Source organism: Natrix helvetica, assembly GCF_964273705.1.
Source record: "Natrix helvetica genome assembly, chromosome: 1".
Taxonomy (NCBI): Eukaryota; Metazoa; Chordata; class Lepidosauria; order Squamata; family Natricidae; genus Natrix; species Natrix helvetica.
In genome coordinates, this window is record NC_138548.1 from 149,689,317 (window position 1) to 149,707,289 (window position 17,973).

At 38.7% G+C, this 17,973-nt stretch overlaps 1 protein-coding gene across 1 annotated transcript in view; it reads left to right on the forward strand.

The window, feature by feature from the left end:
• The first annotated feature begins 1,066 nt into the window (after positions 1 to 1,066).
• Positions 1,067 to 17,973, forward strand: part of ACVR2A (activin A receptor type 2A) — a 55,512-nt gene continuing 38,605 nt past the window's right edge. Inside the window, exon 1 of the mRNA XM_081937987.1 lies at positions 1,067 to 3,071. Within this exon, the coding sequence (XP_081794113.1) occupies positions 3,017 to 3,071 (55 nt within the window). The 5' untranslated portion in view covers positions 1,067 to 3,016. The remainder of the gene's footprint in view (positions 3,072 to 17,973) is intronic.

The following is a 17,973-nucleotide window of genomic DNA, read 5'->3' on the forward strand; positions in this document are numbered from 1 at the left end:
GAGTATCCCCAACACCATCAGCCACGGCAAAATAAAAAAACTCTGCTGGAAACGAAAACACCCATCTCCAAATCGGGATCCTGTGAGCAGGCAGCGTTTTTGATGCAGACGTGTATTTCATAGTTCAAATAATGTTAGCAGACAAGCATGTTTTCCCCTCCAATTAACTTGAGCCAAATGAAGTAGAATCCAACGACCCAACTGTTCTCTTATCTCTGGGTTGGAAAGACAACTAGCCCTGAGATTGGGAGGACTTTTCGCAAGAATTAAAAAAACCTCACAATTCCCAAAGAAACTCAAAGACAATGTACTTCTAAGGAAGTGATCCCAAAGGTGCTTTTTTTTTTCTTTCCTCAAAAGGCAAGTGGAACTTTCTTAGTTGAACGGAAGAAGCTTCTTAGATTAGAAACTATACAAGTTTTAAAAAAACAAAACCCAAGAAAGTCCAATTGTCTTTTGGGGGGAAAAGCACCTTTTGAGACAATCATGATCTGGATGGTTGAGAATCCCCACGACGGAGTAAGGAAGCCCGAGGAGTACTTTCCCCCCTTCACCAGATTCCCCCCAGCAAGACTAAAAATGCATATCTATCACATGCATGTCTGTGTGCATAAACACATATGTACACAGACACGCACTCATGCGCATGTGTATCTATGAGTGCACGCGTATTCATACACACACACACACCTTTTAAGAGCGTCCGCTCTGCTCTTAAGGCTAAAATATGCAGGTTTGTTGCTGTGACGGGAAAGATCCAAAGGATTTTCAATCACGTTTTTTGCACTGCGAAGAAAACCGAACGGCTCAGCTACGCGCTCGACAATACCAACACACACACCTTCCCACCGCGCGCGCCTTCCACACCTGGAACGTCGCACAGGCGGGAGAATAGCGTCCCCTAAACCCCGCGAGGCACGGGAAAGGCGGGAGCGAAGCCCCACCCACCTTTCGGTCCCCCTCCTCCTCGTTCCAAATGGCTTAGAGCGGCCTGCCAATCAAGAGAAATTATCCGCCCACAAACGCGCGCACGCCCCCATGTGTGGAATGGGCAGCGGTTAAGATTAGCGGACTGGAGTGGAGGGAAGGGAGAGGGAGCGAGTCCGCGCGTGCGCTAGGAGGGAGCTGTTGGGGGGAGCAGATTAAAAAAAAGGGGAGGTGGAGGTGGAGAAGAAACAAAAACAATCGCTCGAGCGCCGCCATCTTGGCTCGCTTCTCTCCACCACGCAAGTGAATGGGTAGCTATGAAATTACCACAGGGGAGCGGCAAGGTACGGAGGGCTACTCAGCGCTACGAGCCGGGCCTGCGCGACGATAAAAGCGGCGATTTCCCTTTCCTTCTGTTCGCCTCTGGTTTCCGCCTCCTCGAGGGAAGAAAATCTCGGCAGGGCCCTTCCTCTTTCTCGCCGTCGGCTCTTCAACTTCGCTACGCAGAGCTCAAAGTTAGGCTTAGCCGCCTTTTCGCCGACGCCTCCGCCAGCCAAGAGACCAAAGGGTTGGATCTCGGAGCCTCGGGCTTTTCGCAGTCTGGGAGGAAGAGTTAGGAGGAGGAGGAGAAGAAAGGCGAGGGGCTCCTCCATCGCCTGCCTTCCCTCCCTCCGTTGTTCTCGCTGCACGGGCTGGTCTGGTCTACGCTGCATAGGAGGCACAACGAGGGGAGAGGGAAAAGGCGAGCGAGGATTGACCGGGCTCCGTGCCCTTACCCGCCCCATTCTCATCCACTCGCTGCGGGCGTGAAGAAAAGGGAGGAGGAGGAAGAGGAGAAGAAGGAAAAAGGGAGGAGAAGCAAACAAAAACCAAGTTGGACCGCGGACGAAGAAAAAAAAACCCGCCTGCCTCCAAAACCGGTGGTGGTGGGGAGGGGGATAAACCTTGGTGGTAAACGGTGAGGCGGTGGAGGTTGAGAACGGAGGGCGAGCCCGCCGACAGACGCCTCGACGAGCTCGAAGAGGGTTTTGTTGCTCGAGGAGAAAAGATCTTATTAAACCCGCCAGCTTGGTCGCTCCTAAAAGGCCGATATATACCCTTATTTGATCTCCGGGCTTCTTAAGAGTATCGCTTCACCTACTTTTAATTGAGACGTTTTTATGCTTAACTGCTTCAGGAAGCCCCTCGAGTCTTTTTTAATAGATTTTTTTAAGAACCAGGGAAGGGGGGAAATCACCGTTTAACATCTGGAAAGAGCATCTCCTCCCTCCCTCCCTCATTTTCGTGCGATTTCAAATACCAAATACAAAGGCGGTTTTTAAGTGTAGCCTGGGCACTTGGATGGGGGAGCTCTTGTAAGAGTTGGGGAGAAGCCTGAAATCTGTCGGGCAAATGAGAAAAAGATCGTTAAAACAAACGGATGAAATAAACAAGGAAGCATTTTCCTGGTTTCTAGATAAGGACTCTCCATTCCTTCCTTACTTGCGTGATTTTGCAGAGGACTGATTTACCTCTTATTTCTGCTCTTGTTTGTTCTCAGCATTTATTAATAGGAAACACCAGTGTTTTACAAATTGGTTTCCTATTGGTTGTTACATCGAAGGCATATTTATTTTGACACTTGAAACGAAGACGAAACTGTTTCTCATTCAGATACTACATCGTGTAAAAGTGTGAAGACAAGAGTATTGTTTACTAATATTTGTGCGCCTTGCCTGTTTCCGGGACACATGGGAAATACGATTTGACACTGAAGAAAATATATTGTGCTTCACGACAATTACTAGTTTTAACATTCAGCTACTTCACTGTTGATGTTCATCTTTTAACCTGGATGGTTAACATCCTCTTATGAATTGGATTTTTTGCCATTATTAGAACAGAAGCCAAATTATGTGTTTCCAAATGTACTGGAGGGTCTATTGAATAAGAACTAGAGAGACTATATTACAGAAGCTGGATTTCATTTTTATGGATTTTCCAAATACATTATTATCACTTTGAGGAAGTGGGAGACGGATTTTCGTGTTTGTAAGATCTCAGAAGCTGGATATAGTATTTTTCCCTATTGATACTAACAATTTTGAAAATGGGAGCTGCTACAAAGCTGGTGTTTGCTGTTTTTCTTATATCTTGTTCTTCAGGCAAGTATATGCTTTTTTCACTATTAATTCATAATATAACAATAATATAACTAGATTCAAATGCAGATTTACATTTTTCAGACTGCTTTCAACAAAGTAATTATTGCCTCTTAATATTGGGGAGTTAATATAGAAATGAACCCTGAATTGTGCAGCAGAAAATCTGCATTTTAAATAAGTTTGTAGTTTCAGGGAAGTACTTTCCTGGATAGCAACTAGTTGTTAGACTTACTGTTTTCTGGACAAAGCTATTCAAGGATGTAATCACCTGGGTTGTCTCTTCATTATTTAGAATGTACTATATGATCTGTTTTTATTTTATTTCCAGAACAGTTCTGAGTTTAATAGAAAATTATTAATGAACTGATATACATAGTTATGATTTCTTATTACATATCTGCTGGTGAGATCCCTGTGTAAGATTCTGCTGAATGGTACACTTCTCTTGTGGTTATTAAATGGATGCAGTCTAGTCTTGTGTCTGTAATCTTATTGATCTGTTCTGTGTGGGCTGACTACTGTGAAATGGCGATCACTAAGCGATTGAACAGGCTGAAGTTTGCTTAAAAAAAATGGCTAATCTTGGTTTTGGGTAATTGTGACAAAGTTATAGTGGATTTTAAATAAGTGATATTAATAACTGTGATGGTAGTAAACTTGCAACTTTCTGATACTAGTAAACTTGTAACCATTTTAGCTTTTGGGTAAGATATCTGTTAGGATACAGTACTATATTTAAATTCTTCAGTTGCTTTTTGACAATAAGATTTGAAGTTTTCCTATGTACTTTGTTTATATTTATATTTTATTAATTTCACACAAGATCTACTCTTATTTTTTTTTGACAAAGAGGCAGGACAAGTCAATTAGGAATTTTGAATTGTTTTTAAAAGATAGCAAAAACAATTATCAGAGAGATATACTTAAAGATAATGAGTTTATTATATAATATAGCTTATTAGTTTTTAAAACTCATGGAAACCCATACATTTGCAGAAACAATGCAATATGTACATATTAGCTTTATTATAAAGTTAGTGATGATAAAGTTGCAGGGAGTGAATAAGACTTTAATACATATTCAGTAAACTTGGTCTACATGTCCCAGATCTCTTCCAAGAAAACAAATTTGATTACATCTTTGCTGTTTTATTTTATTTTTTATTTTTGCAGTAATGAAAATTGAAAAGTTCTATAGAGAGTACTTTTTAAGTGAGTTGCTAGAATGGTCTCTATTTTCTCTGGTTTTCCTATTTGCTTTCTAGAATTTCTCTTTCCATGTTGATTGTGTTGCTGTAAAATGGAGTTGTATAAATACAAAGGAAAACATCTTGCACTGCTATTCTAAGTTTTAAGTAGTGATGGAGAGCCACAATAATTCATTTCAAATATTATACTAAACTGGGATTTTAACATGAATTTAACACATTCCCAAGTCAAAAACAAATAATATGGTTTAGAAAGTTAAAAGATATAGTAAATAAAGTTTACTTTTGAGTAAATATAATTTTTAAAAACCTACATTTTGAACTTGAAAAATCACTTAAATTATCATTGTGGGTCATATTTTTAAAATAAATGTAGCAATAATTTTTGCAGTATTCAAAAAAATGACTGAAAACATGCATATATTGAGAAACCATGAAAAAATATAAATGCTCATTTGCAGTAGGAAAATGAATAAGGGGAAAATAGTGGGAGTGGTGACAATAGGGTAACAATAGTACATTATGTAATTAGCTTTAACTTCAGAAGGTTTAATTTGGTAAAATACCTGTATCTAAATATTATCAACTGTAGAATTGTTTCTTATAAAAAGTTATAATTGTTTGTTGGCTTGAAGAATAAAACTTCACAAAATTCCAAAGGCAACAACATAATCACTCTTATAACCTAGGCCTTGTTCTGTTTTTCAGAATATCAAAGATAAAAGCTTCTAACAGCTTCTTTCCATATAATTTCTTAGACACTAAATTGTTTTGGCAGATAATCTATTTACATTTCACCAAAGTTAGAGAAACTTTTCTAAGAATGTCTTGTATATAAATGAAAAATCTTATAAGAAAACCAATTGCTTCTTGCAGAATATTGTTTAGTCTTGACATGACATAGTGGGTAAAGAATGTGCTGTTGCTACAGAAACAGTAGTTGGGTATATGAATTCATATAATGTTTCAATCCAGTCAAACTGATCAATCTAAGAAAAAAGCAGATGGAATCATTTTTTTCCTCCTTGGAATGTTTATTAAAGCTATTTGTGTACTCTGTCAGTAATTAAGATTTATATCAGTAGCCCTAGTGCATAGGTTACTTGGCTATAATTTTTGTGATCTTTAAAGATATGTCTAATATTGCAAGTTATTAATTGTAGGATACAACATACAACTTGAAGTTGATGAACACAAAGACTGTCAAATCCATATCACATTGAGCTATTCGTATGCATTTAGGAAGAATAAATAGTATATTTGTATTATCCTTTTTTATTATCCTTTTTTCTGTTTTTATCCTAAACAACTGATATATAAAGTATTGTGATACATTTAATAATTTTCAATTATGAACTAACAATACATGATTTCTATGTGATGCTGATTTGATTCCCCCCCCATGAATACTTCCAATGTTTTGATGCTCAAAATATGCTGATTTTAATGAAAATGAAATATAATAATAAAATGATTATGACTGTAATTGGAATAGCTTCTCCTTTGCTATGTCTATCAATAGATTGATTGGACGTTAAGGGGGAGGTAAGATTTATGTAACTATTATTAAATTTGATCTTTCTTGAAAGCTATGATTTTACATTTAATGCTAGGTTTGGGATCCAGATATTTTTAATTGTGTAAGTAATGAATATTACTATTACTGAAACAACTATTATTAAATAACTTGCATTGAAACATGTTTTCATTGAAATATTTGATATGATAAAGAGTTATTTGCTGCCAGGTTACTTCCTTAAGTCCTTTCAGACCTCAATTACAGTGTCATGATTTTGGAGAAACTAATGATTTTGGAGATTAAAATAATGAATTAATCTCAGAGACAGGAAGTGTAAGATTATCACAGAATTTGCCTCCTTATCTATTGGTTCAACTATATACCTAGTCATGAAATGTGTTCTTGTACATAAGAAAGGTAGCTTTATATTCTCTTAGGTTGGACATTGTGAATAGCTATTACAGTCCTGGTACTGTTGAGATGCAGTTGAGTTACACAAGATGTTTGTTTCCTCAGATACATCTCCCCTAAAAACTGCTAGGTAGCATTCAATTGTTTTGAGAATACGTCTGTAAGATTTTAATAGTTTGAATTAGCTTACAATACATATACACATTTCCTTGTGAGCTTTACTTTTAATAGAGTTAGGACAGTCATTTTTTAAAAATTCTGTGGGGGAAACAGCATGATAGAGCATGCTATATACATATATTGCCAAAAGTATTCGCTCACAACTGAGTCTGATTATGTGGATGGGTGAGCGAATACTTTTGGCAATATAGTGTATATGGCATATGACAAAAAAAAACCCACAACAATTATTTGACATTAAATCAGAATGGATTTGAATAATGTTAATAGTATTGAAGCATCAATACTATTTAATTTACTAAATACTATATCAAATAACTACCAATACTAATCTTGACCTCAAACTATTCTACAATCCTTGTAGGTATTATGAAACATCTTACTTTTGGGTTATTTCTTGCACTCTGGACTATTCAGTTGCAAACTTTTTAGTATAGTGTAATCATTCTTTTTTTTCTTAACTGATTCCTGGGAAACATGGTGCTAGTAATAGTTGTGAGAGCTCAGTTAAATAGGATTAAAATCTTTAGGCTTCAGTCTACAGCTGTATGTGACATAGTACAACCTAGGGAGCTATTTGGATTGTTTAAAATTCATAGAGATGCTGCAGTGCCATATTATGCTTTCCACTTCCTCGTGTGCCTGTTTGAGATCATTTGACATCATTAATTGTTAGAATTGCACAGCACTTTGCATTCAGTCTCAAAAAAGTGCTTCAGAGTATATGGGAGCATGAATTTAACACCTGTTTTATTTCCTTGGCACAGCCTAATTACAGGTTGCAGTTAGGCACTAATCTGCACTCCCAGATTTCTTTTGGAAATTAAATCTGAAATGCTGCATGGTCTTAGTGATTATATTGGTGCTACTGGTAACTGCTAACCAAGAAATGTATTATTGATTCAGAATGAATGCTTAAATATTGTTATAGGCTGGTTAAGAGTTAAGTATGAAATGATATTGTAGCTTCAAGTCTTATTAGATCAAACTGATAATCTAAACAGACTAAACTGGTTTTCCTTTATTCTTTACCCATAAGTGTTACTTGCACTAGAAGGCCTTAACATTGTTGCATTTGATAGCATGCTTCTAGGATGCCTTCTTGCAGTGGGGATGTTGGACAATGTTCTTAAGGGTTTGGTTCCTCTGTCGAGGTAGATTGTGGAAGACAGTGTTGAGACAGAGGCTTCATTTTAATATATTTAGTTTATAACTTCTTTAACATTCTATCTTGCACCTTGCCTTGGAATGGTCTTACATGCAAGCTACAGTGGTAAACTGAGGTTCTTAAAAGAATTAATTTCAAATGCTCTGTGTGGTTAGCTTTGTTTTTATGCAAATTAAGATAGTGTGCTGCTATTGAAATAGATAGTTTTCTTAAAATTGTAACTAAAACATAGCAAATTAAAATAAAACTGCATATTTATTCATATTATGGGTTTCAGCATATGGTAGTAATTTTGAGGTAATGCAGAATAAGTGGGCTATTGTACATTCACAAACATGGTGGAATGTCACAATATCCTTAACAATTCATTCTGCAGACTCTGGATGATATACGGAGGCACTCCTATTTAGGGTTGTATTGTGTTTTAAATAAATAAATGAAACTATCAATTCCAGTTTAGGAAAGAAAAATTGCCTATCTCTAATCCTTAGTGATGTGGGCACTTAAAGGGACAGACGTTTTGATAATTTCGGGAACAAGATTCAATCCAGAAATAGTCTACCCCACATCCAGTCTCTTAATTCCAAATATATAATTAGAAGAGTTATGACAAATGGTGCAGAACAAGTTAAATTATGCTAAATTCACATATCACTTACATTTAGATCGGTCTAGATCGCTTAAATACAAGGAACAAGCAGGTTTGCTATAGTAACATTATATAGACTTTAAATTTCTTATAACTGCCTTCCTCTGCCATTCATTACAGAGCTCTGATTTTTTTTCATATTTCTGAACAAGGCTGAAAAATAGTTGTGGATGCAATGTAAATGGACTCCTTAAAGCTTAACATCTTTTTTGGTTTCATAAGCATTTTTTAAAAAGTGGCATGCTTTACTGAATATCAAAGAGATATGTTACTTGTAAGACAGCGAAAACTCTTCTGAATTATTTTCAAAGTATGTACAGCTCCAAAACTTAATGCAAAACTGAAGGCTTATGAACCAAGAAGAGAGTTCTTAAAACAACATGCCCTTAACTTCTGTATAAACCTAGTAGCATATACAAAGTAAGTTAAACCAAGGCATTGTAAATAACTGAAATAATGATTAAACTAATTGGTGTACAAATTCTTAATCATGCAAGACTGCCTGTTGTGTCATGCACTGACATGAAAATATATTCGTATTATTGAACAACATGTTTTATGCTTGCAGATAACATAGTAATTTAATATTGTATTATATTTACAATGTCACCAACAATAACATTTTTAGTTTTATTTTAGAAAACAAAATTTAAATCAATTCTTTAATTTGTGTGTTTCAAATTTTGCTGGAAATTTATAGTTTTTTTATAATACCAAATATGAGATTTTTAAAAATAGCCTTCCATTCTACACTTGCAGTTCAGAAAATAGTTTGAAGAAAACATGCACTCATTTTGTACAGCCTTCCTTCTGCAAAACCTCTTGCACATGGGACGTATTAGTGAACATAGTAATATGAACCTTGAAAGAATAGAAAACAAAAACAGGTTTATACCTGTTGTATTTTTAGAAGTTTAAAAAATTGGCATGATCTGAGACCTGAATCTTTGATAAATGGCTGTGGACTCTGTTCTAAAGTATTATGAGCATAGAATATAACATAGTTGAATTATATTTAGGAATTTCAAATAAGCCCAATTCTTATAGGCCTATTCTAGTTATCTAACTATAAGTATAATCTTTATTATCATTGTACTTTAATACAACCAAATTGGTTGTGAAATTGGTATGAAAGCTAATTGTTCACATTAAAATTTACTGTACAAATAAGGTACAATAGAATAACATGATAGATTAGATATGAAGTAAATGACATGGGAAAAGTTTGTTTCAGAAATCATATACACCTTCCTGGTCTGTGTCCATTGTTTCCTAACCATTTTTCATAGTAGGTTGCCTCAGGATGAAAAATAAAGTTATGAACTACATATTTGGCTGCACAATATCTAGAATGCCATTATTTCTTATTTTTAATTAGATTTTTTAAGTAACTCATGGTGGCAAACATGCATAATATCCCTTCTTCCTATGTTCCCACAGCACACAGCAGCAACCCTATGAGATGGGTTGGGGTGATAGAGTGACTGCCCTAAATCACCAAGTTAGCTTTCATGTATGAGGTGGGGACTAACTCATAGTCTGTGTTATTCTAGCCAGCTCCTTAATCACTTACACCAAACACACTCTATTTTCAAATATATTAGCTGATAAATAATCTGCAAACCTCCAGACAGCATTGCTGGATAGAGGTGCTGTTGTTAGAGGTTTTGGATAGATTGATTTAAAGTCAATCCTGAATGGATCCATCATGAACTACAGCAGTTGAAGAATCAAGTTTCTCATTGGTAGTTAAAATGTAACTTTATTTTCCAATTATTTTTTAAAAATTTCTAACTGAAAATAGTTTACTATATTGATGGCTAATAGTTCAACTTTCAAATTACAACTCATGTAACAGTGATGGCTAACGTTTTCCAAACCGAGTTCCCAAAGAATGCATGCATCTGAACCCCATAAAGGGCAATGTGCATGTAGCCCCCGCACATGCATGCACTGGCCCCTGCATGTGTGTCATCCCCCTGCACCCCACCCCTGCACCCCCACATACATCCCACCCCTCACACATGCGCACGCGTCCTCCGCATGCGCCCCGCACATGCACAGCAGAGACCCATTGGCCAGCGGGAGGCGCATGCATGTACAGTGGAGCTGGGGTGACGGTTTGCATGCCCACAGAGGGCGCTGCGTGTCACAGAGGGCGCACACATGCCATAGGTTCGCCATCACTGGTATAGGCAGTGCCCTCTGTCTTTCTCCTCCTGCTCCTTCACTTCAAACAGTGAAAAGTAAATGGCTGAGAATTAACACAAACCTCTCAAATTCCAAACCAGGATGCAAAAAATGTACACAAGATGCCCACAGAGTCTGTATTCATCACAAAGACATACAGCTTTTAAAGGAACACACATAATTTTTAACCCTTTTCTCTGCAACTCAATAGTTTAACCTAGCATTTTGTTTAATGCACAGAAATACATTGGTGCCTTAATGCTGACAATTTAACAAAAACATCTCCCTGCTATTTTGCATGCAGTCTATCAAACCCCTATAGAGATACAGGAATTATTCCTCCTTACTTCTCAGCTGGGAGAAAGAAATGGTACATGTGGAATCCAATTGAATTGTTTGACAGGGAGACAGATAAGCAAAAAATATTGTTCTATTATTTAGATATTCATAAATAAACAAAGACTGCTTATTCTGATTGTAATGACATGGTAGTAGTATTTGTCTGGTTACCAAATCTGTTATTAGCTTTGATGGCTTTAAATTACAGCTTTGTAGTGATTGCCTTAATTGCAAATGTCAGTCGCAAATTCTCAGAAAGAAAGCTGCTATAGCTTTAAATTTTTATTTTATTTTTAGTACTAAGCTGTGTATGTTTCAAAGTCATTTCAATGCCTAGTGTAAAATGCATCATGGGTTTCATCAGAGTTCTGAAAAAAAGGTATTTCTTTTGAGTACTCTTAATAGGGTTAATTTTTTGCTTCTTGGTCAAATTACAAGATTTCAAGACAGTGTTACAATTGGCTGGAATACAGGGATAAAGTTGTGCCCAACTATAGCAGGGCCCCAATTTTATTTTCTTCTCACATATACACACAGAAAAAAATATATCAAAAATTTCAGTTGACAACAATTAAACGTTCCCCACTCTGGTCAGTTTTGTTTTCCATGATTATCCAAAACTTATGCCAGTTGAATTTATTAAAAAAATCTTACACATGTTGAATTGAGAGCTTTTGTAACACCCCAAGCCTGCAGGAATTTTTCTTTTAAGTAAGTCTGTACTACTGGTATGATTTTGAGTGGGAACAGTCCAGGTGCTCTTGTAGTGGTGTTCAGTCAGTCCCAGTTTTGCTAGCTTTTAATATTTTTAATTGTTTGCAGTCCAGTTGATATATATTATTTTTCAAGGCACAAAGGTGAGCTATAATTTTAATAATACTTTGCGATGCTGTTACGACTTCTGCAGTTTTTGTCATATCATGTGATTTACATTGCACATTGCTCTGGGCACATTTAAGATGGCTGATGCTTTCTTATACAGATTAAAAATAGAAGTTGAGGGTAATAGACAGCATTTTAAAAATGTGTTATGAAGTTTAATCCAAATTGTCCATATATATGTTTGTATATGGATGGGTGCCTCAGGACTGCATCTTCAAATTAAAGTTGACCCATGAGATATGGAAGAACCTCTTAATAGTGCCCCACTTTCAGGATAGCTGAGGCTCACTGTTTTTCCATGATGACCTCAATCCTCAAGAATACAATCCACCCCAAAGAGTGGCACCATTTATAATAGCTTTCAGAAACTTGTTAAAACCAAGTTATTCTGGAGGGATTGGGGATGATCTGTGACATATAGTATAATATATGCTTTGTGACTTTAATTTAACTTAATTTTAATTCCAGGTTACTGTGGACATTTTATTGTTGCACTTTGTCATGAATCATCAAGAGTTATGAAATGTGGCAGGAGAAGCCTGTTCATCCTGTATGTTCAATTGGTGAATCAAGAGATTCTATCAAAAAGCAGATGAATTTTAAAGCAACTGTTTCAAACAGCTTTCAACCATTTGTTTCTTTCCTCTGTTAACACATGAGAACATAGCTTATCCTTTTGCCTGAGTTTGAAATTGATGAAACTACAAAAGCTTCAGAAGCTCAGTTCAAGCCATAAGTTCTTCATCCTCCTAGTTTCAATCAAAGAAGCAACTATATATGATTGCATGCTAGGTGAGCGGATTTCACAGAAAATTTATTCACTGCATAAATTATTCCCATTTTTCCTATAGATCAAAAGATTTATTTCTGAGTACAAAAGACACATGGGTGAGATTGCAATGAAAAAAAAGGTATAGGCTTGTCAGCCACGACATGTAGATTTCCAATTATATTCAGAGTCGAATCTCACATAGGAATACACACACTTTGACTTTATGCAGAGTTAGAGGCTAGCAAGTCATCTCAGGTGTTGGGATCTAGTCTTGTTTCAAAGATTTATTCTATAAGTAACCAATAAATTAAAGCATAATGTACATTTGGAATTTTTTAACGGTTTGTTGTTCCTCACAGGTCTTCCAATGACTTCAAAGGTGAACTCTATAAAATTAGAAATACAGTATATCACAGAAATACACCGTCTCACATTTTGTAAATTAAGTATATATTTTCATATGACAACACTGAAGAAATCACACTTGGCTACAGTGTAAAGTAGTGAGTATGCATCTTGTATAACAGTGTAAATGTGCTGCCCCCTCAAAATAACACAACACAAAGCCATTAATGTCTAAACTGCTGGCAACAAAATGGAGTACACTCCTAAGTGATAATGTCCAAATGGTCGACCAAAGAAGTTGAGTGCCCATGTTCAGCGTCATATCCAGATGTTGGCTTTGGGCTCTGCATTGCTGCAGAGGTTGAAGGGATGGGAGGGTGTCAGCGCTTAGACCACACACCACACACTGCATCAAATTGGTCTTGCAGGTCTGTCATCCCACAAGAAAGCCCGCAAATAGTTTGCTCCAGGCAGCAGACTTAGGACATGTATTTCTGGAACCATGTCCTGTGGTCCAATGAGACCAAGATAAACTTATTTGGTTCAGATGGTGTCAAATGTGTGTGGCGGCAACCAGGTGAGAAGTACAAAGACAAGCTGCTGGCACTGGGGTGCTACAGTTCATTGAGGTAACCATGAATGTAACATGTACTGTGACATACTGAAGCAGAACATGATCCCCTCCCTTTGGAGACTGGGCCGCAGGGCAGTATTCCAACATGATAAGGACCCCAAACACACCTCCCAGTATTGCGTTGCTAAAGAAGCTCAGGGTAAAGATGATGGACTGACCAAGCATGTCTCCAGACATAAACCCTATTGAGCATCTGTGGGGCATCCTGAAACGGAAGGTGGAGGTGCACAAGGTCTCTAACACCCACCAGCTCCGTGACATTGTTATGGAGGAGTAAAAGAGGACTCCAGTGAAGCAACCTGTGAAGCTCTCGTGAACTCTATGCCCAAGAGGGTTAAGGTAGTGCTGGAAAATAATGGTGGCCATACAAAATATTGACACTTTGGGCCCCATTTGGACATTATGCCTTGGGGATATACTCACTTTTGTTGCCAGCAGTTTAGATACTAATGGCTGTGTTTTGCGTTATTTTGAGGGGATGGCACATTCACACTGTTATAGAAGCAATATACTCATTACATTATAACCAAATGTTATTTCTTCAATTTTGTCACATGAAAAGATATACTTAAATATTTACAAAATGTGAGGGGGTGTACTTCTGTGATATACTGTGTGTTCTCTAAGCAAACATTGTTTCATCCAAATCAATAAGCTCCTTTAGTTCTCTGGAAAATATTTGGCCATTTGTTTACTCTCTGTATAAAGACTTGATCCCTCTTAATAAATGGTTTGGGTTTTTTTTGCTTCAATAACTAAAAATCATACATGCAAAAAAACCCACCCCACTTTGCAAAAAGGTAAAAGTATTTGTTCTCCCATAATTAAGGAATAGGTCTTCACCTCCATGCAAGCTCAAGAGTGCCTGAGTTTCAAGGCAACACTTGAAATGATTAATTTCCACATGTTAGATCAGGGCCCCCCAACCTCTGAGCTGTTTGCAAGCTGGCAATCGCATGCACATGCATCCCCACTTGTGTGAGCAGTGGGCAAGCACATGAAAGCATTCACCATTTGCTCATGCGGAACCATCTCCCTCTCCCCCACCTTGCCAGTCCACAAAGCCAGAAAGATTGAGGAACTCTGTATTAGATTATTTTGTTACATTAAAACTGAAATGAATTGTCTTGGTGACTGAATTAAATAATGATAGAAAATTCTATAAATTCTTCATCTATCTGGTTCTTTTCTACCTATGCATCTAATTGCAAAGATGGATTGAAATTTTTATAAATAAAGATGCAGAACTAGTTTGTGTACCTTAAATTAGTTTATATTAGGATGAGCATCATTTGAGGGGATGGAGGTAGCAACCAGGCTTCCTGATCTTCTGAAAAAACACAGGAAGCCATGGTAATATTTTAGGAAGAGATTGCCTAAAATGTCTAGTCTGTTGGAAGGTAATTGGGAGTAGCCTCTTTGTCTACTCCAGTTTGTCTTTGAAAGATCATACATTGGTGGAGGTATATCTTTAGCTATAATTATTTCTCGTCTAAACACAGGATTGCAACTTAATCCAATTACATTCTGATATATTTGGTGCCCAGTCTTTAAAAAGTTGAAATCCTATGTGGAGAAGCAAATCTGTCCTCATTCTATTTTCATTAAATTTTGTTTTATCTGAATACAGGATCATTGTAATGTTAATTTATTTCATAAAGTGTTGGTGCATGATATATACTCTTTAGTGCATTCAAGTAGATGGACAATTTGCAGGTAACGGAAATAAAGTAGAATAAATTTGATATATTTTCATATCCTTCCCTCCTCCAAAGATGTCTATTTAAAATTTCTCAGATTTATTATGTAGTATCAGCTTACTGTATACTGCATAGTTTAGAGAGCAGTGACTTATATATTGCCTTAAAAGGGCCTACTCCTTGGTAATGCTGATAGGGAAGAAAATATTTTCTATGTACTTCCACCGCATCTGCTTAATGTCAGCTAGGAAAGCTCTGTTGCTGGCTAGGGGTTTACTTTGTAAATTACTTAAATCAGTTATCTCTTGAAGGACACAAAAGCCTTTGTGATGATTACAATGATCAAGGATATGTTGCTTTGTATTTTACAGAGATACTCAGGTTTTTGCCATAGTTTTGACCAAATCCTAAATGGATTTTACCATAATGTAGTTTTATACTAACAGTTTGCATAAGTTTCCGCTTTTACAGTTACAGAATACTGAAAACTTCTTGAAAAGTACTAAGACCTTCTATATTAGTATATTTATTTTTCTGAATGGGGTTTGTTAATTTCATAAAATAACTTTTGGATATCAGTTCCTGTTCCTTTTTCAAAAATTCTTGTTTATTGGTATCAGCCATGCAGATAGAACTTCCTTGTAATTTTTTTTCTGTATAACAACTTTAAATGATGCCAGTTGATGCTTAACTTGAGTCCTGCTTCAGGTTTCAATTAGACACTTTCATACAGAGTTGCTATGGAGATTAGCAGTTTGCTCAATGTTGAAGAGACAAGGAATGCCAATCCAAAGAGTCTCTGAAAAAGGGAGCTTGACTGAGTGATTTTGCTTTTAACAAGAATACATAAAACCTTGTTCAAAGCTTCAAAAGCCAGTCAGGATTGTGAGTCAGTCAGAATGTCACAAGCAGACTCCACAGAAACTGGTCATGTAAGCTCTTAATTTGGAGATCTAGCAGGGCCAGGGGAGGAGTTTGCAGATTTACCACAGGACCCTGGGCCCTCAGCATCTTTTTCCCCAACAGCAGCAGGACTCTGTGCCACGGAGACCCAAAGGTCGGATTTGACCCAGGAGCTCCGAGATTACATCTTGGAAGCCATTGTCCAAGGAGTGGAGGCAGCCTTCCAGCGTAGGAGCCTACCCATTCCTTCCCAAGTAGGACCAGTTCCTCCCGTTGGGGGAAGCCCCAAAGGGGAGGAGGAGGAAGACTTGATCTCCTTGCAGGAATCTCATTCTCCTAGACCCGTGATGGCGAACCTATGGCACACGTGCCACAAGTGGCACGCGGAGCCATTTCTGAGGGCACAAAAGGCATTGCCCTGTCAGCTCCAGTGCGCATGCGCCCGCTGGCCAGTTGATTTTCGATAGTTTTTTTTAATCTCCAGAGGATTCCCTGAAGCCTCCAAAGGGCGAAAAACAGCCCAATGCAAACCAGAAATGAGGAGAGAGCTGCTGGAACGGGGGAAAGACAAGCAGCAAGGAAAGAGGCTTCTTTCACTCGGGCTGGCTGCTCTGATCCCCCCTCCCCCTGCTACTAAAAAGGATCCTGCCTGATCGCTGGAATCCAAAGGGAAATGAGAGAGCTGCCAGCAGGGGGAAAGACAAGCAGCAAGGAAAGAAGAAAAGAGGCTTCTTTCACTCAATGTGTCTGCTGTTGCCCGTTTTTCCAGTAGAGTGGAGGGAGGGGTCACTGAAGGGTTATTACAGCCTGATTGGTCCATTTGACTGAGAGAAAACTTCTTAGCCTTCGGCTTCTCCCGTTGGCTCCCAGTTTCCTCTCAGTCAAGAAGGTCCAAAGACTTAAAATTGGTTCCCAGAGTGATTGTGAGTACTAAATTCAAAAAATTAATTGGATCAATTGGATACTTTAAATCAAAGCAAAATTGCTAGAATAAAATAGAGCTGTGCCCAATAGGACAAACCATCGCGGTCCTAAATAGGCAGGGAAAGCAGCGCGGAGCGAAGCTCTTTCCATCCTACTCCCTGCGGGCCTTTCGCCCCCCCCCCGACTGATTCCTGGTGTCTCGGGCGTGCCGGGGGGCTTACAGCTCACAAATCCTCCCCCAAGACGATTTGCTTGCCTTGAAGCCGCAGCACCGGCGGCCTTTTGCCGCGCGTGAAGACCGGCAGCCACTAAACGCGACCGCGCCGCCTCTACCGGGTCGGCGGTGCCCTCGGCGGCGGCACACAAACGAGACCGGAGCGCCAGCGGCTTTTGCCGGGCGTGAAGACCGGCGGAGACCGTCCACGAGTCGCGATCCCTGAATTTAAAGCGGCAAGCCTTACAAACTGCTGGGGAGGCAAGCGGCAGGCTCGCGCGCCATTTTAACGGCCGCTTGAGGAGAAGAGCAACAATCTTCAGCCGGCGGCCATTTTGGACACGTGTCGGGCCTAGCTCTAAAGGCCTACCGAGCTCCCACCAACATTCAAGGCCCAAGCTGAGCGTTCCCACCAGCAAGAGGCTTCTGGCTGCGACTACTCTACATTCCTATTTCATCAAGGCACGTGAGTGGGGCGATGGCAGCGAGATCCGAGGCCGCTCAAACTGCGACTCCTCAGGCCCAAGAAGATAAGTCAGGCCCCACTGCCCCAGCCAGGCCTCGTGTTTCTAGGCCTTCTGCGGAGGATCGCCCCTCCAGAGCCCTACAAAGGGACGAGCTTAGGCGTTCCAGGGCAATTGAGAAAGCCATTGAGAGGGCAGAAAAGAAGAAGGCCAAGGATCCCAGACCTAGATCTAGATCCCCCAGACCTGAGGCTCCTAGTCATTCCCCTTCTGTCAACAGGGGGTTCAGCCCTTCTTCTCCCTCTTCCTCTTCATCCAGATCAGTTAGGAGTGAAGGATGGGGGGCCTCACCCCCACCCCCAACTTCCCCTGGGACAGGGGGCTTAGATAGAAATGATCA